At 46.3% G+C, this 27211-nt stretch overlaps 1 protein-coding gene and 1 pseudogene across 3 annotated transcripts; one reads left to right on the top strand and one right to left on the bottom strand.

The window, feature by feature from the left end:
* The first annotated feature begins 5239 nt into the window (after positions 1-5239).
* On the top strand, positions 5240-8206 carry Tmem121 (transmembrane protein 121). Of its 3 annotated transcripts, none has more exons than XM_005000574.4 (2): positions 5240-5518; positions 6923-8206. In XM_005000574.4, exon 2 carries the CDS (start codon positions 7030-7032, stop codon positions 7978-7980), a length of 951 nt encoding a protein of 316 aa, XP_005000631.1. In that variant the 5' UTR covers positions 5240-5518; positions 6923-7029; the 3' UTR covers positions 7981-8206. The 3 variants fall into 3 exon arrangements, with proteins under 3 accessions (XP_005000631.1, XP_063096863.1, XP_063096865.1); XM_063240793.1 differs by lacking the exon at positions 5240-5518 and adding an exon at positions 5531-5621; XM_063240795.1 differs by lacking the exon at positions 5240-5518 and adding an exon at positions 5717-5916.
* A 12435-nt stretch (positions 8207-20641) lies between these two features.
* On the bottom strand, positions 20642-20925 carry LOC100717792 (cytochrome c oxidase assembly factor 5-like; annotated as a pseudogene).
* Between the last annotated feature and the right edge of the window lie 6286 nt (positions 20926-27211).

Genomic DNA, 27211 nt, shown 5'->3' with positions numbered 1-27211 from the left:
TCCCTTCTCCTGTCTAAGTCTTGTTTCCCTGTGGCTCACTATCTGCATGGTGCCCCCAAAACTGGAGGCGTGGTTCCATCTTGTATCTGAACTTGGACCATGTTGTCTGTAGTCGTCTTTGTCTGACTTCCTTTAGCACTGTATCTGTGAGGTTCAGGCCTGTTGTTCACTTATTGTCATGCTTTTAAGCAGGCACTGTATTAACACTCTCCTGTATTAGTGCATCCTGCTGTTGGTGGGCATGGGGGTTTTTGGTTTGGGCTGTGACAAACAGTACTTCCATGACACTGTTGCTCATGCGGCACCAGGCATGGAATTCCTCAGCTTTCAGGTGTGCCTGTGCCCAGTTTTCTCAGCTGGCACCATTTTCTTCTGTGCTTGTACTTATTACATCCTCTCTGGCAGCCAGGGGAGCCCCAGCTGCTTCACATATTACTCAGCCTCTGTATGGCCTCCTGGATTCTAGTCCTCCCAGGGACGTCTGTGCCACCTCACTGGCTTCTGTTTACATTTCCCAGGAAGCAAGGGTGCCGATCTCAGTGGCCACCTCAGGAGCATCCTTCCTGTCTTTCCCATCCTTGCCCTTGGGAGTCTTCTCACTGGTGCCTCCCTGTAGTATCCAAACTGGCCTTGAATTCACTGTGAGGCCCAGGTTGGCCTAGAAATGGAAGAAGTCCTCCTGCCTCAGCCTCCCTGAGAGCTGAGATTACAGGCATGTACCATCACATCCAGATAAATCTTCAGGTTTTTTTTTTTTTTGTCTTTTTTAGACAGGGTCTCACTATGCAGTTCAGGCTAGCCTCGAACTTGGAACTGGCTCAGGTGGTGACTTTGTAGGTTGTAAGTTCGCAGGCAATGAGTCCTCTCTGGAATTGGCCTTGTTGCCCTTTTCATGGTGTCTTTGGATGAACTGAAGCTTATAATTTCCATGGAATCCCATTTTTCTTTTCGTGGTTCTCAGCTTTTTGTATCATATTTGAATTTCTTTGCACCCCCAAGGTCATAAACAGTTTCTTGTATTTTCTTCTATTTTATGTCTTCTAGGAAAGCTTTCTTTCTTTTTCTTTCCTTTTACATTTAGGATGAAATGCCACACATGTTTTTCATGTAAGCTATGAGGTATGGATCTGATTTCATCTTTTTTTTCCCCCCAGGGTGCTGGGGATGGAAATCAGGGCCCATGTAGGCTAGAAAGCACTGTACAATTGAACTACAAACTTAGCCCTACATTTTTTTTCTAACTGTGATAAAAATTGTGGATACACCATTGACTTTGACTATTTAGGTGGTATAAACAACCTTACTAAGGTCGTTTATTATTTTCAAAATTTTATTTCTAGTTCTTTCAGTTTTTTTTTTTTTGTACCTGGGATCAAACTCATGACCTTGTGCTTGCCAGGCAGGCACTTATGCTGCTGAGCTAAATCCCTGGCCTCTTTAAATTTTTAAAAATATACTGGAAGGCTTTCACACTGAGCTACAACCCAACCCCCTTTTTATTTTATTTTATTTCATTTCATTTTATTGGTATCAGGGATTGAACTCATGATCTTGTGCTTGCAAGACAGGTGCTTATGGCGCTGAGCTAAATCCCCAGCCCCCCAACCCTATTTATAAATGTTTTGAGACAAACTCTCACTGAGTTGTCTAGGATAGGCTCAACCTCATGATCATCTGCCTCAGCCTCTCAAGATGCTGGGATTAAGTGTGTACCACCACATCTGGGATTTTAGACTTTTCAAATGCACAATTATGTCACCTATAAAAACTAATGGGATTTTTCTTTTTTCTTTCGTACTTGGGATTGAATTTATGATCTCATGCTTACCAGGCAAGCACTTAAGCCTCTGAGCTAAATCCCTGGCCCCTAATGGGGTTTTTATATCTCCAGATTTATTTTTTTGTCTTTTGGAGACAGAGTCTCCCTATAGTATCCAAACTGGCCTTGAATTCACTGTGAGGCCCAGGTTGGCCTAGGCCGGGAAGAAGTCCTCCTGCCTCAGCCTCCCTGAGAGCTGGGATTACAGGCATGTACCATCGTGCCCAGCTAAATCTTCAATTTTTTTTGTCTTTTTTAGATAGGGTCTCACTATGCAGTTCAGGCTAGCCTCGAACTTGCAAACAATTCTCCTGCCTCAACCTCCCAAGTGTTGGGGATTATAGGAGTGCACAACCACGCCTGGAAATCTTCAGTTTTTACTCCTTGCTCGTCTTCCCTGGTGTTCCGTGGTAGAATTGTACAACATTTAACAGGCACAGCAGCCAAGGGCAACTGTCTGCTCCTGGCTCAAAGAGATCATTTCCAGCCCTTCATCACTGAGATACTATTTGTGCAGGATTCTATCAAAATATTTTATCAGATCCAAGATGTTTCTTAGTCTCCTGAAAGCTTTCTTGTAAGTTATGAACAGCTACTGAATTCTAGTAAATGCCTTTTTTGCATCTATTGATATACGTTTGCCCTGAATTTGTTAATGTGAAGAATTGGGTTTATTGATTTTTAAAGTTTTATTTAAAAAATAAACCCAAATAAAAAAGCTGCAGTAGTATCCATAGCTGTCATATGCCTTCACCCACATCTCCCAGTTGGTATTTTGTTTCCTTTACCATATACACAGGCACACACACATACACACACACACACACACACACACACACAAATGCAGAATGCATATGTAACATTACATGCATAGGCCTTCATCCCTCTTGAGAACTAAGTCACAGAGCTGGATGTGATGACTTGCACTTGTGGTCCTGGCTACTTTGGAGATTGAGGTGGATGAATTGCTTCAGCCCAGGAGTTTGAGTTTGTGGGTAACACAGTGAGACTCTCTGTCCTCTCATTTCTCAAAAAGAAAGAATTGAGTTGTACATATGATGCTTACTTGCCTGAGCACCTTGGAGAATATTCCTGAAGTCAAGGTCACCATAGTGTGACCTTTTAAATCAGGAAACTGTCAATGCCCCTGTCTCATCCTGAAACCACATCTGATTTTCCTATGTCTGTGATGGGCTGTACTGTATGGGTCCAGGACCATCCTGTTTGTGTGGTGACTCAGTTACTTTGTTATTGTTGAGACACAATGCCTGCCACCACAATTTAAAAGAGCAGCTTGTCTGGACTCATTGTTTAGTCCATTGTAGGCTGGCTCCAAGGAAGAATGACATGACAGAGGGGCATAGCAGAGGACAACTGCTTGCAGCAGGGTAGACAAGAATCAGTGAGCAAAGGGAAGAGCTGGGAAGGGAGACAGATAAATGCTTCCAGGTCAGATCTCCAGTGACCTGCCTTCCCCTGCCAGTCCCCATCTCCTAATAGCAGCAGGTGTAATTCAGTCCCCTTCCATGCCCGCCTCTTAGCTCAGGAGGCTCTGAGACCAAACCACAACATGCAGTATCTGTCACCTTTCCTGTGTCCTCTCACCTGGAGTCTCCTAGTGTGTTCTTATACTCACAACCACCTGCAGCAGGCCATGCAGCAGAATGTGCCCAGTGACCCCAGAGATTGATGCATATTGGGCAAGCACACCGCAGAGGTGAGGCTGAGCTTTCCTTGCTTGGCCCTTTGTATCAGGAGGCTGTGATGCTGGCTGCTTGACGTGATGTTGAGTATACAGAGCTGTATATTTGCAGTTGTTTGATGCAGTGTTCTGTGTGCCAGTCCAGTTGGCCACGAAACAGTTGTGAAACTTGTAATTGTGGACATCTGTGCTTCTTTTTTCTTACTTTTTGCAGTACTGGGGACTGAACCCAGGTCCTTTGCATTATGCTACAATCCCAGCCATGTTTTATTTCAAGACAAAGTCTTGTCCAAATTGTGAAATTGCTTATGATGGGTTTGGCTTTACAATTCTCCTGCCTGAGCCTCTGAGAGTGCGGGATTTCAGGAGAAAGCCACCACACCTGGCTTAGTTTTTTTTTCAGTTGCTACCTTGTGCTGTATGTTGTCATCTATGTATCTACACATGCGTCATTAGGCATCTGAGGATGTGGGACTTTTATACCTTCCTAGTGACCTCCAACTCAGGATTGCGAGCTGACTCTTCTCTACTTGTTTTTTTTTTTATTTTTTTTACTTGTTTATTTTTCTAGTAGTCCAGTCTGATTATATGTGAACACAAGCTTTCCTTCATTTGCACAGCTACAAAGTGCATTGTGACACCAGAGGTGATATGCCCAGAGGTTCTGAGGACTTGAGGCAGGCCTCCGGGTTTGGGTGAGAAGTGGGTAAAGCACAGCTGTAGGAGAGGGGTGGGGTGGGCTACTTGGGGTTCTGACTTTAGCTCCTCACCTTCTCCTGCCCTGTCTCTCCTCTGCAGGTTAGCTAGGCCGCATGGCCAATGCTGTCCACATTCAGGCATGAGGCTCCTTCCCTGGGCCATGGGTACTGAGCTGTTTCCTCCCCAACCTCAGCCACCTTGTCCTTGCTCAGGGCATGCAGGGCTCCTTGTGGAGAGAAGCAGCCAGCTGTTGGCTGTGAGGCCTCTTGCTGGTCCAAAGGGCTCATCCTCCATCCTCCTGTGAGAACAGGTGTGAGCTGATGAGAGGCTGATACCCCCTGTCCAGCAATTGGTGAGTCAGCAACAGCCCCTGGTCCTCATGAAGGCCACTGCGACTTGCTGCCCTTGCTTCTCATCTGCCAAATGTTTGCCTGATCCCCAGGGCCTAGGGAAGCGACACATCTGTCACTTGCGCAGATCCATCACGATTCAGAGTTCAGAGCTTGGGAGGGAGCCAGGCTGCCCACCTCAGCATTGGGACCCATGTTTCCCTAACTTCTGCCCTCCATGTCTTCTTTCGGAGGCAAATGGGGGCAGCTGCCGATGAGGGCAGGCAAAAAGTTGCCCTCTTCTTATGGAGGTCGGTGCTCTCCATATCTGGGCTCAGTCAGCACAGTGTGGAGGGGATGGCTGAGTCCCAGTGCCCTAGCTCCTCCCTGGTAAGGGTGGGGAAAGATGCGGCTCACATTCCTTTATCTGCCAGCAGAAGGGACCTGGGACTGAGCTGGAAACAAGACCCAGGCCCCCCCCCCCCCCCCCCCCCCGTCCCTGCGGGCCACTGTTTGGTTGGGTGGGGTCAACTGCAGCAAGGTGAGTGTGCTGCTAGTCGCCGGTAAGGGGGGTTACTAGTGGCAGTGGATTCTGACCCACACAGGGTGCAGAGAATGTCAGGGCTCGGGGAGCAGGAGTCCCGGGGTGGTTCTCCGTTGTGATACTAGGCGGCCTCTTGGTGTGGGTTGGTGGCACTGGGATGTCCGGGTCTCAACAATATCGGCCCAGAGCTTCAGGTTGCGCAGAGCTGTCGCCTCGGCAACTGGCGCTGCGTAAGGGCAAGACAGGGCGGGGCGCAAGGGCCCCGTCCTCGCCGGCTGGAGTCCACGCGGGGACCTGCTCTATGCCAGGCTAGGGAGGGCCGCGCGCGCTGGGGGCGCGGGGCGGGGTCGGGACGCCCCAGCGGCGGAGGGCGGAGCGCGCAGAGGCTTCGGGGCCAGCGGCGCGCAGTACCGGCAGGTGGCGGGGTAGGTGCGGGCTGGCGCCGGTGGCCATGGGTGGCTGCGGGTGGCCCGGTGGGGACGGATGACTGAGCAGGGGTCTGGGCAATGGCTGCCCCAGGCCTCGAGGGTGGGTGGGGCAATGCCTGGTGTGGCCTGGGGTGTGGGGGCAGTAGGGACCAGCCCCGGGAGGGGGGAATCACGCGGGGGAGGGGGAGGCAGAGTCCTTCTCCAGCCCCGAGCCCCTCCTCTCCGGCCCGAGGCAGAGGACTGTGCGGGCGGGGCTCGGAGGCCCTGGAGTACGGGATTCGGGTGTGACGCCCCAGCCTCCGGGCAGGGGAGACGCATGGGCAGTCGACCCGGGCAGGAGGCTTGGGCAGGTGTGCGGGGCCAGGTTCCCGGGATATGACCAAGGGAGATTTCAGGTTGGGGCCGGCTACTGATGATGTGGGGTCTGTCCCATCGCCTCCCTAGAGTCCTCAGCCCTTTGCTGTATTTGTCGAGTGACTGAGCTAGCAAGGATGGGGCCGCGAGGGCAGCGGTGTAACGGCGACTTGGTTGTGGGGCCTGGACACAGAATGGGAAGGACCTTTCCCGGTGCGGCTCGCGTGGGCTTCCCGCGCGAAGTGCGCTGGCCGGTGGGCGTGAGACGCATAAGCGTAGGGCTAACGAGCAGGACCCCGGAACCTTGGAGGTGGGGTGCGGTAACCCCAGGGACATCCTGCTGGAGGTGTTGGAGGGTGGGAGTGTCCTGGGATGCATCGGGTGCAAATGTAGGATTTGGGGCCTTCCTATGGGGGTGTGGTGTCATCGGAACAGATTGAGCGCAGCACTGTCCTGGCGACAGTAAATTTTATGTCTTTGTCTAGACAGCCCGTTGTCAGCGGGGTTGGATGGGGGGGGGGGGATGGCCAGGTCGGGTGCCACGAGGGAGGCGGAGTCGGCGGCCGCGACTCCGGGCGGGTGAGGGCGTGCGGGGGACTGGGCTTCTCTGGCCGGTGCGCGGATGCCGAGAGTTGGGGAGCTAAGAGGAGATGCAGCGGGACCAGACTCTCCTGCTCTGGGCCAGGGAGCGTAGGGCGGCGGCAGGGAGCGTCTGTGCTGCACGAGGGCGCACAGGGTCCCAGTCTAAGGGCAGGAAGGAGAGACCCGCAGGACGGATGCGTCTGCTGGGAAGGGAGGCAGAGGGCCCGGGGGTGACCAGGCTCCGAAGTCCAGCGCGCAGAAACCACTTCCGTTCCGTTTCCTTCCTGGTGCGGCGGGAACGCCGCCTGGGTACCAGGTGGGGCCGCAGCGCCCTCTGGAGGCCCCGCTCCTGGCTCCAAGGCCCCGCAAGCTCGGCTGCCCTCCGCTGGGACAGCGCGTGGAGGGTACACACGGGAGCGGCCACACAGTGCCGCCTCTCTGACCGGTCTCCTCTGCTCTCCCCAGGTCCCAGCTCGCCATGTCTGCGGGCTGAGGAGCGCCACACTTCGGGCCGCCACAAGGCCACACTTGGGGGCTGCCGCGCGTGGGGGCCCCGGCCCCGGCAGCCGACCATGGTGCTGCCGCCTCCGGACCGGCGCCATGTGTGCCTGACCACGCTGGTGATTGTAGGTAGCATGGCCGTGATGGACGCTTACCTGGTGGAGCAGAACCAGGGCCCGCGCAAGGTCGGCGTGTGCATCATCGTGCTGGTGGGCGACGTGTGCTTCCTTTTGGTGCTACGCTATGTGGCCGTGTGGGTGGGTGCCGAGGTGCGCACCGCAAAGCGCGGCTACGCCATGATCCTCTGGTTTCTCTATGTCTTCGTGCTGGAGATCAAGCTCTACTTCATCTTCCAGAACTACAAGGCAGCGCGGCGCGGTGCGGGCGACCCGCTGGCACGCAAGGCGCTCACTCTGCTGCTCTCCGTGTGCGTGCCCGGCCTCTTCTTGCTGCTGGTGGCGCTCGACCGCATGGAGTACGTGCGCACCTTCCGCAAGCGCGAGGATCTGCGCGGGCGCCTCTTTTGGGTGGCGCTGGACCTGCTGGACCTGCTGGACATGCAGGCCACACTGTGGGAGCCGCCACGCACCGGGCTGCCGCTGTGGGCCGAGGGCCTCACCTTCTTCTACTGTTACATGCTGCTGCTCGTACTGCCATGCGTGGCGCTCAGCGAGGTCAGCATGCAGGGCGAGCACATCGCTCCTCAGAAGATGATGCTCTACCCGGTGCTGAGTCTTGCTACAGTCAACGTGGTGGCAGTGCTGGCTCGCGCTGCCAACATGGCTCTGTTCCGTGACAGCCGTGTCTCAGCCATCTTCGTGGGGAAGAACGTGGTGGCGCTGGCCACCAAGGCCTGCACCTTCCTAGAGTACCGACGCCAGGTGCGCGACTTCCCACCGCCTGCACTTGCGCTGGAGCTGCAGCCACCGTCTGCACAGCGCCACTCGCAGCCGCCCACCCTGCACGGCGCAGCCGGGCGCCCCCGTGGGCCCTCACCCACGCGCGATGCGCTGGATACGTGACCGGTGTGTGCCTGGATGAGATGTGACAGGACGGAGTAGGAGCCGCTGCCGCTTCTTCATCTCAGGAATCCCTCAGCCGTGGACTCTCGGCTGCCCCACATGGAGTGGAGTGCAGTGGAGCACCGGGGAAGGAAGGGTGTTGTAGGCTCTGGCCCCTGCGTATGCCTGGGCGCAGAGATGGGGCCAGGCCTCTGTCATTTTAAAGACTCATGTTTACAGTTTCGTATGGAAGTCTCAGTGCGCTGTTTCTTGGTCTCTTAACATCTATCTGGCAGGGGCAAGTAGTGATCAGGGTGGGAGGCTATGGGGTCCCCAGTGGTCCCAGGAGCTTCCCAGTAGGGTACCACTACATCCCTGTCACCTTCAGGCTCATTGCTGCCGCCCCAGATTCCACAGCCCTAACTCTGGTGGACACCTTACTCCGTACCCCCTGAGGGGTCCAACCCCCTCCTGGGCCCAGAAGTGCCCCTGCAGCCCTGGAGTCACTCTCACAGAAGCCTCTCTACATGCCCAAACCAAGAGTGTCAACCTCAACAGGTCCAGTGCCCTCTGTTTCCTAGGTGAAGCTGACCTGCACCCCCCAGTCACCAGTGCCCACGTGGCCCAGATGCACAGCCTGAAATCCTCTGCACCTGACCTCTGCCTGGACCCCACCCCCCATGTGGGGTGTGACCTTTCGGTCCCAAGGCCCAGCAGGGTCTATGTGGGATGGAGGGACTAATATCTCAGGAGCTGCTTCAAAGGTCTTACCTGTGATGGGTGATGGCCACACATGTTCCTCAGGGCAGCTGGGCATGTAGCACCTGGAGCCCCAGACCAGGCAGTTTCACTGTGTGGCCTAAGGGACTGGCTGTGCCCTGAGGGTGGTGGCCTCCCCAGCATGTTCCTTACTGTAACAGCTCTGGTGGGGGTAGGTAAGGTTCTACCACAACTGGGTGTGCTGGATGGGAATCAGTGCCTTGTTGCTTGGGAGTCACCTGCCTTCCAGGCAGCTGGTCTTGGGACCATGTGGAGAGGCTTCTCCATGGCTGTATCCCTTCCTTGCTGTGGCCTCCAAATCAGCGCTGAAGTGCAGGGTGAGCACCCCAGGGCTTGGGCTCTGAACTGGGCACCCACGGAGAGACACTGCACCCCGCATGGTGATGAAGCAGTGGAGACCTGTGGGAGGGGTATGGACCTGCAGAGGCCAAAGACTGGTGGCAGCTCTGGGCCGAGGAGTCCCTGGCCTGTGTCTGTGGGTGTGGGTAATAGGTGAGGCCTGAAGGGTGAGCCCCGGTTATGTGTGTTTCAAGCTGGATCCTGTGTCCTGCTCTTGGAACAGCCAGTACCCCTGTCCTCGCTAACTCAGCTGGACAATGAAAGCCAGCCTTCAGCCCTCCTGGCTCTGGGCAAGTTGGAGCAGACAGGAACACCTGAGGGACCACAAGAGGTCTGAGAAGTTTTAGCTCCTCAGTTCCCTTGGATTTTTCTCTTTTTCATAATGATGGTTGGATGGAACCCAAGGCCTGACATGCAGGTAGACTGCCCACCTTGAGCCATGCTGCACCCTTTACGTCAGAGACCCATGTCACCCGTGGGTCTGGGAGTGGTGTGGGCAGTGTAGCTCTGCTTGCTAGGCCACTGTTGCATGTCAGAGGTGGGACTAGCTATCTCTAAGACCCGGAAGAGAGTCTCAGACTCAGGGAGGCCTGACATGTGCACTGCCCACACTCTGGCTCTCAAAGTCCTCAACCAGTGGTGTCCCCCCATCCCCTGTGGTGGCCCAACTCTGCTTTGCCTCCAGATCTCATCCTGACCTCTTTTTTCTAGGACTCAAGTGGGACCAGAAAAGGCACCTCTGCATGTTCCTGAGATTTTTTCTCAGAGGTGTGTTCCTTGGGGGCAGGGTGGGACCCAATGCACCCCAGCCTTGTCAGTTTGCAGGTCCTTTGACCCATGAAGCTGCTACATCGAGGTAGTGAGCTAGGTGTGGAGGTTGGTGGGCAGTTTAAGGGGCAAGGGTGAGGCTTGATCCCCCAAAGGAAGAGAGAAGTCTAGTGGGAGTGGTGTGAATTGCTCAGTTTTGGGGGTTATTGTGTGGGGAACAGTGGGGGAGGGCAACTGAAATCAGAGGATTTAAGTGGACACCTCAAAGGACAGGGTGCTGGTGTTGAGGGCAGTCGAGAGGTCAGGTTTGAAGGATCTGGGATGTAAGAGAGGTCCCAGGAGGGCTCACTGTGGGGTCTCTGTGAGGATTTCCTGCCTGGTCAAAGAAAGGGCTCTGAAACTGGATAAGGGATCACATGCACAAAGCCAGAAGCATTAGATCCAGGGCCAGACTGGGAAGAGAAACCCCCCTGAGCTGTGGGGGTCAGGTGGGGTGACTCAGAGAGCTGAGGGGGACAGTGAGTTGGGTACCTGGGAGTTCGTGTCAGCCTGCAGGCCATTGTGCATGCACAGAGTCCTTGGAAAGAGTGGTTTCAGGTGCCTGCTGAGTATGGGGCATGGGCAGGGCTTGGGTTGCAGAGGCCCTGTCTGAGGGAGGGGTTCCTAAGTGCTGTGCACCTTCTGAAGGCCTGCTCTTCCACCGTTTTTGCTACCTCCAGGGGAAGGCCACATACTGCCCCCACCATGTGGACGAGTCAGTAAAAGATCCTGAGCACCAGTTAAAAACCCAGTAGTGACTATTTCACACCTCTAAGCTTGCTTGCTTCCAAGCATATTTGGGTCACTTAAAGACCCTTGCCAGTGTCACTATGACAGTCTTGTCAAGCCTTCTTGTGCTTTGCAAAGGCCTATCCCCAGGGACTTGTATTGGAGGAGGGCTTTTGGAGGTGACCAGGCTTGTAAGGGTCCCGTAGAGGACTTAGTGTCCTTACAAAAAAGGAGGGGACCAGAGTTCTTTCTCTGTCTACCATATGGGGATATAGAGAAAGTGGCCACCTGCCAGTGGGGAGGAGCTCACAGAAGGCTGCTGACATGACTCATGAGACAGTAACTCCCCTCGTGACTTTGTAGATGTCACCCCACTCAACTTCCTGTCTCTATGAATCTGACTACTTAGGAACCTTGTGGCAACAAAGCCACCCAGCAACTGTCCTCTGTGACTAGCTGGTGACAGGGTTCTCAGGTCATCCATGCTGCTGTATGGTCAGACTGTCTTTCCTGAGCAATGTTGTGTTGTGTGAACAGACTACACACCATGTAATTTTTTGGATAACTAATTAATTAAGGCTACTGCCATTCTGGAACATGGTGTCCTGGGACTCTGTTCTCAAAGCAAAGTCTGCCATCTTTGCAATTTTGAGGCTACAAAGGATAGAGACTTCTGGTTCTTATGAAGCCTGCAGGCCATTTTTCTATTGTCCTCTTCTGAAATGCTTGGCTTTTTATTGCTGATTGAAAGGGTTTTGGCCCAGACAGAACACTGTAGCCAGGAAAGCCACAACCGGAAGCAGGAAGCCCCAATCTCGCCCGCCCCTAGGAAGTTACCTGTGACGCCATCTTCCCGCCCCTGGAAATTTACATATGGCGCCAAACCTAGGACCAATGGGCTACCTGTGTATCCCTAATGCCCGCTTTAGGTTCCACCCCAAACCGAGGCTATTTACAGGCCCCCACGCCACGTGTCCGCGGGAGAGATCGCCGATGCCAGCGGTGGGGGTGCTGGTCATCTCTCTCCGTGTTCTCAGAATAAAGGCCGCTTTTTATTTTATATTTCTCATCTTTTGTTAATATTTTTCATCTTTTGGAAATAACCCTAGCACTGATCTTTTTAGAAATCAAGTTCTCTTCTGTTCCTCTTTGCAAGATACAGTATTGCTGGAACTTCCTTTTTATTTTATTTTTTATTTATCTATACTGGGGATTGAACTCATGACCTCACGCTTGTCAGGCAGGTGTTTGTGCCACAGAGCTAAAACCCTAGCCTTTGGAACTTTCTTTTTAAAGTCATTATGGTGTGCTGTTTGCTCTTGATTCTCAATATAGATCTGATTAAAATAGACTGCCTCAAGATCAGACTGCCTTGAAATTTCTCCTGCTAGGTTAATCTCAGTCTCCTGCAGTCCCTGTGCACAAACAAAATGTAGACAAATTTTCTGCCAAAGACTAATACACATGGTATGGAGCTCAACTGCTGATGGAGTCCTGTCCAACTGAAGCCTCCTTAACCTAGGCTTTTCCAGCTGCATTACTCCCAGCACTCTGGTCTTCTGAGCTCTAACCAGAATCTCCCATGAAGTGTGACTCATAGTATTCTAGGACTGTTTTCCAGCCAGCCGCCAGCATCTCTGAAACTCTCCGTCTCTCTCCTCTTTCTTTCTTTCATTGGGGTCTTGCTCTTAGTTCAGACTGGCCTTGAACTCACCACATAGCCCACATAGCCCACCACATAGCTCCTCCCCACTTGAACTTGCATTCACCGTCTTGCCTCAACCTCCCAAGTACTGGGATTGTAGGCTTTGCCACCATACCCAGCTTCCAAAACTTTCTAAACTCTTCTCACAAGCCAATTCTAAGGGATTTTGAACCACACAGCAGATAGTGTCACAGCCATGAGCTTACTTCTCTGGCATCAAATCTGTCTTAGTTACTTTCTTGTTGCTGGGACAAAATACCTGACACTCACACATTAAGGAGAGAAGGCTTATTTTAGCTTGCAGTTTGTAGGGCTAAGTCACATAGTTAACTGGGCTGAGGGCCCAGTTAAAAGCATGGCAAAGGGGCATTGCAAGAGAGAAACATCTCATGTCATAGTAGGCAGAAGAGAGAAGCAAGCAGTGAGCCCCACTGTCTTTTTGGTAGCGGGGATTGAACTCATGACCTTGCGCTTTCTAGGCAGGTGCTTGTGCTGCTGAGCTAAATCCCCGGCCTTCTTCTCCCTTTTTATTACATTCAGACTACAAGTTTATTGGCTGGTGCTGCTCACACCCATCATGGGTCTTCTGTTTTCAGAAAAATATATCTCACCATACCCAAATTTCTGCTAATACAATCAGTGGACTAATCCAATTATTACACATCAGTAATAGATATTCATGCACCCTAAATCCAGCCATCTCTGAAAAGCCCTAGGTATGAATGTGTGAGGCTTTTCGGGGATATCTCTATGCAAGCCATAACAAATGCATCTTCTTTAGTTTATCCTGTCCTCTACTGCAGATATAAACATGCCCTCCCTCACCTTTTTTTGGTACTGGGGATCCAACTCAGGACCTTATGCCTCTCCTCTTTGATGTATGGATAGTTATCTCCCATACCCTTAAGTGCAGGTCTTTGCAACTGCTATTCTTTCTACTACAGGCACACATATTCCCCGACTTGTCTTCTGCTGGCATATGCAACTGCTGCGGGCATTACATTCCCGTGTCTTCTTTACTGCAGGCAAATGCATCCCCTGTTCTTTCTACTGCAGTCATATGCATGCACTGTCCTCTGTACTGCAGCATACACATCACCCGTCCTCTCCTCTGTACCATACACATCCTTTGTCCTTTCTACCAAAAGCCTACTGTTGCATCTGTGATGTGAGTGTGACTCTGCTGCCCTGCAGTGAACCAAGATCCTGAACTTGGCATCCATAAGGGTTTAAAGAAACCAAGGATAAAAGGAAAAGTGAAAACCCTTTATTTGAAAGGAAGAGAAACGGGACAGACAGATGCACCGTGAGAGAGTAGGGCACCCAGATACCCATTTGTCTTTGTCCTCTATTTTCTTTTATCTAAATGATAGAGACTCTTCCTCCCAAGGCCAAGCCAGGAGCTTGTCACAACCTGATTAGTTCTTTGGACTGTCATAGATGAATTCCAGACCCCAAGACCCTAACCTGGGGCCCCATTGTCTATGTGTGCATTCTTCAGTGGGATTTATTTATTGCTTTGTACTGTTGGGCTTATTTCTAGAATTTATGGGTTGGTTAGAAGGCACCTTGTAGCAAGGTCAAATTAGCAATTAAATAAAGGGACATATATATTTAGTGCAGTGACATAATAAAAGAATAAAACTGTGTGTGTGTATGTATGTATGTATGTCTAGGTGTGAATAGATATTTTATATTCTAAATAAGAGTTTTCATTGAGGTGGTGGTGCATGCCCAGCACTTGAGAGGCTGAGGCAGGAAGATTGCCATGAGTTTGAGGTCAGTCTGGGACACATAGTGAGTTCAAAGCCAGCATGAATTACATAGTGAAACTTTGTCTCAATAATGAACAACAATAACAACAACAACAAACAAGCTTTTTGTTATTGTTACCATTGCTTGTGTTTAAATGCTCCCCACCCTAAGCCTCATGCAGTCATAACTGGTGCTTTTTCTGAGGTGGTTGTATCTAGAGTGTGTGATGCTGTAATTGATTCATAGTGCATTGCTAGAATCAAGGACACTAGGTTGAAGAGTGCATCTCCTTGCCCTAAGTAGCCTGGATGAAATATAAGGGAGAGAAAGAGCTATGGTTGTTCCTTGTTGCTTTGCTGCCTTCTGCCCACCAGGAACTGTTTCTCTGCTCTGCCGTCCTGCCTGGGAGCCTGCTGATTATGTACTGAAACCTCTACAAACTGTTAGCTATAGACCTCTTTTAACTTTGGGTATTTTGTCTCAGCAAGAGAAAAGTAACCAAGACAGTTATGTATCTCCTCCCTGTTTTCTTTCCTTTGTATTTTGCTGAAGTTAGGGAGAGCTAGCTACCTTTAGCCAGGGCATCTGGAGCCTGGCTGAGTCTAGTTCTGTTTATCAGCTCTTTCATTTATCTTCTTAATTGCTTACTCCAGTAAGAGTTTAAACTTTTTTTTGACAGCGTTTGGCAGAAAGTTTACTGAGGCTTTGTCCTATTTTTTCCCCTCTGCTTAGCAACTCCATTTTCCTGCATGACAATGCCCTGTCCTTTCAACTGCAGACTGATTCATTCATTGTCCTTCTACATCAGGCGTGTCCATGTGCTGTCCTCTCTGCTGCAGTTATACGCACACCCTGTTCTCTCTGATGCAGACGTATGCTCCACCTACTGCAGGCATGCAGAACTGCTTTGCTCTCTACCGAGGCATGTGTACTCCTTTCTGACGTACTGCTTCAGGGTGCCCATGCAGTGTCTTATTTACTGCAGGAATACACATACCCTGTCCACGGTGCTGCAGCCATAAGCATGCTATGTATTTTCTACTGTAGACCTTTTCATACTCCATCCTCTCTACTGCAGTTATAAATATGCCATTTCATCTCTTCTGTAGGCATATGCATCCCCTGCCCTCTCTAATGGAGGCATATGCATACACTGTTTTTTCTACTGTAAACAAACCTATCCCCCGATTTCTCAATTGCTGGCATATGCAACCTCTGTCTTCACATACATCCAGTGTCTACTCTGCTGTATGAAAGTACATTCCCTGTCCTTCCTACTGTAGTCATGTACACAGTCTGTCCTCTTTACTGCAGGAATATGCCTCCCTTCTCAGCTTAATGTAGGCATATGCATCTCAGTATTCCTAATGCAGGCATACTGAGCCCCTGTGCTCTCTGCTGGAGTTATACACAACCCTTATCCTATAATGGCAGGCATTTTATTTTATTTTTTTTTTGTCTTTTTCGTTTTTATCGGTACCAGGGATCGAACTCACGACTGCCTGCTTGCAAGGCAGGCACTTATGCCGCTGAGCTAAATCCCCAGCCCCAATGGCAGGCATTTTAACCTATGTCTTTTCTATGGCAGGCATATGCTCCAGGCATCCTCTCCTGGAGCCATATGCATTTCCCTATCTCTCCACTGTACTCACTAGATCAGGGGCATGGCTGGGCTGCCTCAGGAGTAGGCACTACAGTGCCGGGTCATGGGAAGGAATGGGGCTGCATAAAGGCAGCAGGAGAGCCCCTTCCATCGTGCTCAAGCTCTGTAGCCTTGGGCCTCACCCGGAACCTAGTTCATGGGAAGGCTGTGGTCTGAGGACTCACTGCCTTTATCCACCCCCAGAACCCCAGGCTTCACCCTCCCAGCAGGGCTGCCCTTGGTGTCACATCCAGTGTGAGGCTGGTACTGGCAGGCACAGAGGGAAGTCCATCTGTACCACCCATCCAGAGAAATGACCACATTTGAGTCTGCCCCACTCACTAGGAGAAGCACAACCACACCATCTCTGTCCCCAAATTCTGTAAGACAGCAAACTCCTCCCCTCCCCTTTAAATCCTTTGTTCTGCTCTTGCTTCCTGCGGATTTCTCTCTCTGAACTCAGCCCATCTCCATAGAAGTGAGCAAACAGTCATGGTTGATTGTACAGAGCTTTCTCAGGTGGTCTCTCCTCTGTACCTTTAACACTAGTCACCCTTCAAACCCAAGGAACAGGAATGTGGGGAGCAGTGGGTAAGGAGGTATCCATACATGTGAGAGGGACAGACCAGAACCAGAGTTGGGGTTAGGGTGAATGGGAGGATCAGGGTAGGAGTTGGGTGTTAGATTAGAGTTTAGGTTCAGGTTTGGGCCTAAGCTTTATGTAGGGCTATGGTTAATCTTTTGGCTTTAGGTTTCTGTAGAGTTATGTTTAGTTTTATGTTAACACTATGTTTGTAACTAGGTGTTAATGTTGGAGTTTATGTTATTGCTTGACATACGGTTGGGGCTGAGATTCAGTATATGGTTAAATTATTTTAGGATTATTGCTTTTAGTATAGTTAGAAATAATGGAGTTGAGTGAGTCATTCTCTTCTATCCACTTAGTTCTAAATGGTACGCTATGATTATTCCTGCTTTTATTATCCTAAGACTATTAGAAAATAAAATAACAAGAGGCTAGGAGATCGTTGATGCTCTAGCTGAGAGCACATGCATGTTGGATCCCCTCGGCTGACCTTATGGTCACCTTTACCCTGTTCCCACCTCATTACAGGTTCATACATGTGCACTACGTATGTGAGAGTGAATTCTGGGACAAGCATGTGTGTTTAGAGTCCCCAAGTTGACTCATGCCCTGTCAGTCATTTGTCTGATTACCTAAAGATTTAGTGGGAGGCACCCAAAACAGATGGGCCTGGCTTTTTTTTTTTTTTTTTTTTTTTTTTGGTCTTTTTCCTTTTTATTGGTACCAGGGATCGAACTTATGACTGCCTGCTTGCAAGGCAGGCGCTTATGCCACTGAGCTAAACCCCCAGCCCTGTGCCTGGCTTTTTAATTCTGAAAGCCTGATTTATCTGCTGGTTTTCTTTGTTGCTGTTGATATTATTGTATACTTTTGACCTGTGTGCAATTCTTTTCTGACCCCACTGTACCTTATTTATTTATTTATTTATTTATTGTCTTTTCTCTTTGTTGGTACCAGGGATCAAACTCATGACCGCATACTTGCAAGACAGGCGCTTATGCAGCTGAACTAAACCCCCAGCCTCCCTTTTTTATTTTAAAGAGAATAAAACAAAACAATACCATGAGAACAATCTTGGATTTCAAAAACAAGACAGTAAGGGCTAGGGATGTAGTGTAGCGGCTCAAGGACCTGCCAGGCAAGTGTGAGGTCATGAGTTTGATGCCCAAGACAAAAACAAAAACAAAAACAAGGGGGTAGGAAATCAACTATAGTTACTACACTGCATATTGTTATCCTCTAAATAGTTACTCAGACCACCAGATACAGATATGCAAAGTTAACCAACAGTGTAAGCCCTGAGCTGTTTCTTTACTACAGTTGCTATCATTTCAAAGATTTCAGGTGTGTGGCTTCTAATTTATCCTATGTCTATGTCTCCTGGAATTGTTCTGGGTGAGATAGAGGCATGCAAAATTAATCAAACAAAATAAGCACTAAGTTGTTTCTTTACTTCAGTTGCTATCACTTCAGAAACTTCAGGTACATGGCTTCCAATTTCTTTTGTGACCACCTCTCCTGAACTTGTTTTGGGAGGGACTCATCATGGGGTGATGTGGCTTCTTCCTAGGTCTGTGGCAGTTCACTGGGGGTGTCGCCTCCTCTCTGGACCTGCTGCCGCTGGCTTTCCAGGCCTGGGGTGGCTGGATCTCCAGGGAGTGTGTGGTTTCCTCTCTGGGTCTGGCAGCTGGTTCCCTGGGGTGGCGCATGGCTTCTCCTCAGGCCTGCGGTGGTGAGCCTGGTTTTCTTGTTTTTGCTGGATTCCAGGATTATCTCTTTCTGTTGGCTTCAAGCCACACTTCAGATCCTCCTTGAGTCCCGGGGACCCACCTCCCTCCTCTGTCTTTTCCTCATGTTGCTATATTCCAGTGCCCAGGCATCAAATCTTGGAGAGGCTCTTTCTCTGCTGCTCCCCGCTCTGCCATCTTCCCCTGAATCTTTTCCTGTCTGTGTCTTATCTTATAGTGGCCTGGACTTCCCATGATCACAACTTCCTGTGAGCTTCAATAAACGTAGCTGCTTACTACTTACGCCTGAGTGTACACTTGGCAACCGTTTCCTCATTGAACATAAGAAGCTGGACTATTTTTGGCCCATCTGCTGAAATGTTTTGTTAGGAAATCAGTGGGAGTTTCTAGGATAATGCATCCCTTAGGTCCACTTCTGTTTCGCCACCTGCTATGCCCGGAGAAAAAAATTTGTTCCCCATTTGGAAACAGTTTTGTTTTTCTGGAACTCAAAATTGAGTTAGTTCTTCATTGAATGGCTTTGACAGATGAAAAGAATGCATTTATTTTTCTTTTAACACATCTTTTCAGTTGTGTTTCCTAGCTATGTAGGTGTGGAAGAGTTGAGCAGTATAGTAAATCTGTATTAAACTTTTCGGGGAAATGCCACACTATTGTCATGTACAAGTTGCACAGTGTATGAGGGGTTCAGTTTCTCTGCATCCTTTCCAATACTTGTTACCGTAGTAACATACTGTGCTAGGGGTGACGGAGAGCTCACTGTGGTGGCCATTTGCACTTGCTTAATGGCTGAGATGTTAAGCATGTTTATATTTAAGTGTTTGGGGATCATTTCACCCTCAAGCATTCTTGTATTTGCCTCAGGTGTCAGTTCTCAGTGCCGGTATGCAGTGAGATTGTAACTGGCACCACAAAATGAATCTTTAAAAGTTAGATTTTTTTTTTTTGGAAACAAGTGACTTCTGGAACCTCTTTAGGTCTAGAGCCTCAATAGTTACCCTTATTATAGACAGCTAAGCTAGTAATCGTATTGTGGTTGGTCAGACAGCCCTTGAGTGCAGAGGGTGAGAACACATTAGAAGGCTGGCTAGAAGAGTATCTGCTAGAGGCCAGGCCTCAAGATAAAGATGGAATGACCAGGTTTACGTGCCTCCCTAGGGGCTAAGATGATTGGTATCACCATGGTGAGTGACAAAGACCTCCTGACCCATCCCTTCCTAAAGAAAGTCTTGGTTCTTTCCATGTACAGTTGCCATGTGACCTGGAGCACTATTACCTAAGTAGTTATACTTGTAACTTTGTTGGCTGATCATGTTTTTTTTTTTTTTTATTGGTATCAGGGGTCGAACTCACAACCTTGTGCTTGCCAGACAGGCGCTTATGCCACTGAACTAAATCCTCAGCCCTGATCATGGTTTTGACCCAGATTGTACCTACTTCATGATTTTGCTGTATAAAATTTCCCTTGAGAAGTGGGCTCATTGGAGACCCACTTTTACATCTCTTTCTATGTCTCAGGAGCTATCCCTTTCAATAAATTTTTCCAGTGATGTTGGACAATTTAAAATATATTTATTCACTATTTGTATTTCATCTGAGAAATGTCTATTCATCTCAGGTGCCAATTTTTGGATTGTGCCTTTAAATTTAGGGGTCTGATTTTTTTGAGCTTTTTATATATTCTAGATATCAATCCTTTGTTTAAGGGCAAGATAGTAAAGTTTTTTTTTCCCATTTTGTGTGTTGTCTCATCACTCTGTTAGTGGTTTCTTTTGCTGTGCAAAAGCTTTTTAATATGATGTAATATCAGTTTTTTTATTCTTTTTGAGACAGGGTCTTGTTATGCAGTCTAGGCCAGGCTTGAGTTCACTTTGTAGCCCAGGCTGGTCTGGAACTTGCAGTGACCTTCCTACGTCAGCCTCCTGAGTGCCAGGATTACAAGCGTGCACCACCATGCCCAGCTCTTAATTTGTTTGGTACTGGTGATTGAGCTCATGATCCAGCACTTGCCAGGCAGGTGCATATGCCACTGAGCTAAATTCCTGGCCCCCTCTTCATTTTCTTTAAGGAATCAAATAATTTATTTTAGAATCAAGTAGAACAACTGAAAAAAGAAAAAGTTGTATTCTAAACTTTTCCAGTAAATCTCATCTGTCCAGGCTTCACGTTATGACTGTCAGTCACATTGGTGTCTTCCCACTGTACATCTGTGTAATCTGATTAAAGAGTCAAGTTTGAAAATAACCTCACCACTCCTTGTGCTTTAGGACAGTCCTCAAAACTGTTCAACTAAATTGATCCTCTAAAAATAATGTAGAGCAAGAGAAACATGTCTCTTACACAGATTAAAAACAGAATCCATCTGTTTTTGTTCCAGCATTGTATGGAGGAAATGGATCCAACCAGACAGACTGAGCAATAATTTTTTTTTTTTTTGCAGTACTGGGGATCGAACTCCTGACCTCGTGCTTGCCAGGCAGGCACTTATGCCACTGAGCTAAATTCCCGGCCCTGAGCAATATTTATTGACTTCTATGTTAATGATCAGAGAAAACTTCATTGGCTTTCATCTTGCCTTCAGCAAAACGGTATCAATATCCTTTTATTCCTCTGAATCTTGATCTGTCATCCCACATTGATCTTTTACACTTAAAAAATGAGAATTTCAGAGCTCTGCAGTATCGTTTCTTCAAGCACTGCCGAGGGGATTTTCCTTCCTGGAGCACACAGTCCAACTGTAGCGTGTATAACCCCAGGTCCTCTTTCAGACCTGCACACGTGGTCCTCTGGCTTGTCCTGGTAATGATGGGGCATGATGCTCCACCCTGGCAGTCTCCATCATCTTGGTCTTCAACCACTGTCACCTGGATGAGGGCTGATTCTTTCTAATATTTTCTGTACGATCCAACTTTTGTTCATAAAGTTGAGATAGGGAGATAGGCTTATCTTCGACTGACCGGGAAGGGAGGTGTGATCAGAATCCAGTGTTATCAGGTAGCTCCTTCTAAAAGTGGCTGGCCAAATAAATGTTACTGGGTTCTGGGTTGCTTGCCTTTCTGGAGTTAGGTTCTAGGTTCTTTTAGTTTTGAACAAAGAATTGAATAAAATGAGCAAAAAAGCAGTGGCCAAATTTATTCAAGAAAGTAGAAGTGAGGAGTGAGGGGGAAGCTGAGTGGGTGAGCTTGGGTTGGGTAACACAGGAAAAAGTGTCTAAAAGAACACTCTGGAGGAGACAGCATTTATTGTGAGCAAAGCTATGATACCAAGCTCTTGGTGGTATCTGGGTCCTTTTATATTGTCCAAATCTAGAGGAAATCATGAGAATTTCTACATTTGTTTTTTTTTTTTTTACTTTAAAGAGATTAAGACAAAACAGGACATAATAAAGCAGATCAGAACAGAACAATGTAAGCAACACAGTGTTTCACCAGAAGACAACCAGTAATTAACAGTAAGTACCACAATGTCTCTTTGAAATAGTTGAGTATAACTTCATATACAATAGTATCAAACATAACAAAATAGTATAAAAACATTCAAGAGAATGAGAGTATTACAGAACATTCAGAACCAAATAACAGTAAACAAACAATGGTTACTATATTATCTCATTTTCCATAGAAAATTTGTTTATACTTTCATGCGTAATACAATCCAATAAGGTACAGCATGATAGAGCCAATGAAAACAGAAGAGCAAAGCATAATAGGACTTCAGAGTAAGGTGATACTATATCAGTACTGGCTGTTATAATGACTTGTTTCCCTCAAATTAGCTGTTCATACCATCACAGATAATAAAATCAAACAAACCAGGACAAACCCATTCCAACTAATGAATGTGATCATTATAAGGTTTCAAAACAATGTAATGAGGAATAATGATTACCATAAACTCTTATGTACTCTTACTATTTCTTACACTAGGGAGACTATACAGTATTTATACATTCTTTCATGGAAGTATCTTATTTCTCCACATTTTTGAAGGACAGTTTTGCAGGGTACATCAGTGTAGGTTGGAAATCATTTTCCTTTAGGATCTGAAATACTTCATTCCATGCTCTTCTTGACTTTATTGTTTGTGCTGAGAAGTCTGCTGTGATTCTGATAGGTTTTCCTTTATAGGTGATCTATCTTTTCTCTCTGATAGTATTTTTAAAATTTTATTTAAGGAAAGAAAAAAAAACAGTAAAATGGTTCTAGTAATACAGAATTTGAAAAAAATAAAGAGTAAGAAATCACTAGTTAATAGATTACATACTGTCATCTTAGAAATAGTTGTTCAAGTTACAAAATTAAAGCGTACAAAGTGGACATTCAAACAGTGAGGCTGCAAACAGTTGTGTTCAATGATCCAACAAAATCTTAGTAATATGGTCATCTATCTTACATACCTAAACACACTTCCAGTTGTATCCTTCAGAGCACTTTCTTTCCCTCTCTTTTTTACAATAACAATTACACATTTTGGGTTTTATTACTCCCACAGTTCTTATTACATTTTTTTGGGAAGAGAATAAAACCAAATGTGACAAAACAAAGCAGTCAGTCAAAACAAAGGATGGACATAGTACATGATATAAAAACAGATACAAGGTAATCAACAATGGTTACTATAAAGCCTTCTGCTACCTTAAAAAGAATTGCTTATATCATCAGGTATAATAAAATTAAACAAAACCAATAAAACATGAACATTAGGGGATTTAGCTCAGCGGCATAAGCGCCTGCCTTGAAAGCAGGCAGTTGTGAGTTCGATCCCTGGTACCGGTAAAAACGAAAAAGCCCCCCCCCAAAAAAAAAAAAAAAAGACGAAACATGAACATTGGAGACATTACAGGACTTCAAAAGAAGATAATAGTCCAGCCAGAATGGGCATCATAGTGAATCTTATTGCCTTCAAAGTAGTTGCCTATAAACTCAAACTTGATAATATCAAACAGAACAGACTAGAGTAAAATCAATCAAAACAAGATGGTGAGAGCAATACAGGGCTTCAAATCAAGTTAATAGGAAATCAAAAAAGTTACTATAATATATCCTGCTAATTTTTAAAAATTTTTTCCCTTAACTAAAAAAATGATAAAAAATAAATAAACTTTAAAAAGGGGAAGATTGAGATAAAAGAGGACATAACAACATAACAATACAGGTCAGAACAGAACAATTTAAGCAACATAGTGTTTCACCATAAGATAACCTGACTTAATAGTATTTACCATAGTGTCTCTTTCCTTGAAATATTTTTTAAAAATTTAATTTAAGGAGAAAAAGAAAAACAAAACAAAACAAAACAAGGGTACAAGTTATACAGAATTTCAGAAAAAATAAGCAGTAGGAAATCACTAGTTAATAGATTCATATTGTTATCTTAGAAATTGTTTTTCAAGTTACAAAATTAAAGCATATACAGTGGACATTTAAACAGTGAGACTGCAAACAGTTCTGTCCAGTGATCCAACAAAATTCAGTAACATGGTTATCTATCTTATACACTTAAATATACATGCAGTTATATCCTTTAGAGCACTTTCTTTTCCTCTCTTTTGTACAATGACTATTACATATTTTGGGTTTTATTACTCCCACAGTTCTTATTACCTTTTTTTGAAGAGAGTAAAATGAAATGTGACATAACAAAACAGAGTCAGTCAAATCAAAAGGATGGACATAATAGATAATGTAAAAACAAAATACAAGGTGATCAACAATGGTTACCATACTGCCTCTTGCTATCTTAAGAAGAATTGCCTATATCATCATTTATAATAAAATTGAACAAAACAGTAAAGAATAAAACCAAAACACTAGAGACATTACAGGACTTTAAAAGAAGATAATAGTCAACCAGAATGGGCGTCATAATGAATCTTACTGTCTTTAGAGTTGTTGCCTATAATTTCGAACTTGGTACTATCACGCAAAGCAGAATAGAGGAAAATCAGTCAAAACAAGATGGTGAGGGCAATACAGGGTTTCAAATCAAGTTAATAGGAAATTAATGTGGGTTACTATAATGTATCCTGCTATTTTTGTTTATTTTTCCCTTAATTAAAAAGATAAAAATAAAAAAGTAAATAAAAAAGGAGATTAAGATAAAAGAGGGCATAACAACAAAACAGCACAGGTCAAAGCATAACCATTTAAGCAAAATAGTGTTTACCCACAAGATATCCTGACATAAAAGTAGTTACCATAGTGTCTCTTTCCTTGAAATCTTTGAGTATAACTTCATATACTGTAGCACCAAACATATCAAGACAATGTAAAGCCATTCAAGAGGATGACAGTATTACAAGGTATTTAGAACCAACTATCAGAAAATGAACAATAGTTTCTGTATAATCTCCTTGTCTATAAAAGTTTTTGTTTATATTATCACATATAATAAAATCCAATAAGATACAACCTATTAAGACTGATGGAGACAGAAGAACAAAAGCTTGATGGGACTTCAAAACAAGATAATACTAAATCAGCACTAGCTATTATGATGTTTTGTTTTCTCCAAAATGTTCCTGCCATCCAACCTTCTCTGCCTCATTTCCGTTGAGCTCTTTTTCTGTCATTAGTTGTCAGTTTGTCTTCTTCATTTTGCTTTCTGCTCCATTCATTGTGGCCGCTCTGCCACTGTTTCTGGAATCTTGGTATTTTCCTTTTTTAGAATGTCCTGCAGTATTCTCTGTAGAGTTGAATTGGTGGTTGCAAATTCCCCTAGTTCCTCTTTATCCTGGAAGCATCTTGTTTTTCCATCAATTTCTAGGTACAGTTGTGCAGGATATATCAATCTTGGCTGGAGGTTATTATCTTTCAAAGCTTGAATTATTTCCCCCCACACTCTTCATGATTTGATGTTTGTGCCGAGAAGTCTGCTGTAATTCTGATGGGTGTTCCTTTGTAAGTGATCTGTTTCTTGTCTCTGATGACTTTTAATATTCTGTTCTTATATTGGGTTTCTGGAATTTTGATTATTATATCCCTGGGTGTAGCTCTGTTTGGGTTGTAGGTGGCTGGGGTCCTGAATGCTTCATACATCTGAGTATCTTTACCTTTTGCTTAATTAGGGAAATTCTCTTGGATTATTTCTGTGAATAGCTTTTGTAGTCCATTTGTTTGTGTCCCTACTTCTTCTTTTATGTTCTTAATTCTTAAGTTATAGATCCTCTTATCATCTTCTAGCCTTTGTATTGTTGCTGATTGTTTTCTTGTTATTTTTAAGAAGTTTTTCATTTCATGCTCCCACATTACAAATCTGCCCTCCAGTTCAGATAATCTATCCTTAGTTTCTTTCAAGCTGTTATGCCGGCTTTCAATAGAGTTTTTAGTTTCCTGTAATCTTTTTGAACCTGCTTCATGTATTCTATGTTTTCTCTATTTTCTCCATCAAACAATTCTCCCCTTTTTTTCTGTTCTTCCATTCCACCATCTGTTTTTTCTTGGGCAGTGCTTAGCACTTCTCTAACTATTTTACTTATATCTTGCTTTATTTTGTTAAATACTTCACTTTTAAACTCATCTATGAGGCTCTGGAAATATCGCTTTATGTCTATTGGTGCCATGTCTGATACTGCATGTTTTCTGTCCTTTGTATTTCCCTTTCCTGGATCAGTGTTCTCAGGGTGGGGCCTGAGAACCCTTTCTTGTTGCTTCCTCTTCCCATACTTTTTGTTCCTTCCATACAAACGTATATAGGAGGCCCAGATTTTTTTTTCTTTTTGTCTGTTACAGTTTGTTTGAATCCGCCGGCTAGGTGTTCCCACCCACTGCAGTGTACTAGGGAGACACAGACCGGGGCAGCATATGTTGGGCCCGCTCCTCCAGGTCAACTTACCAAAGGCTTCACTGCTAGGGTGCACCGCCAGGTGCTGGGACCTGGTTTGGGCTAGCCTGCTGGGTCTTAGTCTATGGCGTCACCAAGGCCAGGCACTCCCCACCAATCCCGCTTGAGAGGGGAATATGTGACTGAAGTCACTGCAGCGCCCTGTTCTGGCTAGCTGCCTGGTCCCAGTATGTCCTTTGCTGGAGCCTCCTAGTCTATGGAAGGGTCTCCATTCCGCTCACTCATCGCAGGTCGATGCAGGGCTCCCTGCCAGTCCAGGTCTCAACTCCATTCATTGATTTCTGCTCTCAGAGCTATCGTGGGTTCCAGCTTCCATGCTGAGATTTTATCTGTTCCTGTTATAGCACCAGGATCGCATTTCCAGTTGGTTTCTCTTAGCTTAGTTCGTTCCTGGATCGGCAGGGTGTATCTCCCCTTGCTTAGGATTCCTCATACCACACCATTCCTGGATTCTAAGTGGGGTGTCTCAGAGAGCCTCCGTAGCTGTTGCTATCTATCCACCATGTTCTCCTGGAAGTCTCCTTGAAATATTTGAGTATAACTTCGTATACTAGACAGTGTGAAACCATTCAAGAGGATGAAAGTATTACAAGGTATTTAGAACCAGCTAACAGAAAATGAACAATGGTTTCTATATTATCTCTTTGCCTATAAAAATTTTTGTTTATACTATCACATATAATAAGATCCAATAAGACACAACATGATAAAACCAATGGAGACAGAAGAACAACAGTTCGATGGGACTTCAAAACAAGATGATATTAAATCAGCACTAGCTATTATGATGTCTTGTTTTCTCCAAAATAGCTTTTCATACCATCACAGACAATAAAATCAAATAGTCCAGAATAAAACCATTCCAATTAACCAGTGAAAACTTTATAAGGCTTCAAAGCCATATAATGGGGAATCATGATTACCGTACTTTTATGTATTTATATCATTTTTTTGGGTCTTTTTCCTTTTTATCGGTACCGGGGATCGAACTCATGACTGCCTGCTTGCAAGGCAGGCGCTTATGCCGCTGAGCTAAATCCCCAGCCCCTATATCATTTTTTTGAGATAGGGTCTTGCTCTGCAGCTCAGGTTGGCCTTGAGCTCACTTTGTAGCCCAGACTGGTCTACAAACTTGCAACGATCCTCCCTCCTCATCCTCCCAAGTGCTGGGATTACAGGCATGAGCCACCAGGTCTGGCTTTTTATATCATTTCTTACACTAGGGAAACTATTCAGTATTCATACATGTGAGTTTGATTTATTTCACTTATGAGTATGGTCTCAAGCTGCACCCACTTATTTATAAATATCTCAATGTG

Source organism: Cavia porcellus, unplaced genomic scaffold, assembly GCF_034190915.1.
Source record: "Cavia porcellus strain 051 isolate PalLab524CR breed Dunkin Hartley unplaced genomic scaffold, mCavPor4.1 scaffold_31, whole genome shotgun sequence".
NCBI lineage: Eukaryota > Metazoa > Chordata > Mammalia > Rodentia > Caviidae > Cavia > Cavia porcellus.
This window is presented reverse-complemented; position numbering and strand designations above follow the sequence as displayed.

Bases quoted from the DNA above. Each gene is read 5' to 3' on its own strand.
- Tmem121 (XM_063240793.1), top strand. From the start codon at position 5,600: ATGGCTGCCCCAGGCCTCGAGG. The intron at 5,622-6,922 runs GTGGGTGGGGCA...TGCTCTCCCCAG, and splicing joins GGCTGCCCCAGGCCTCGAGG to GTCCCAGCTCGCCATGTCTG.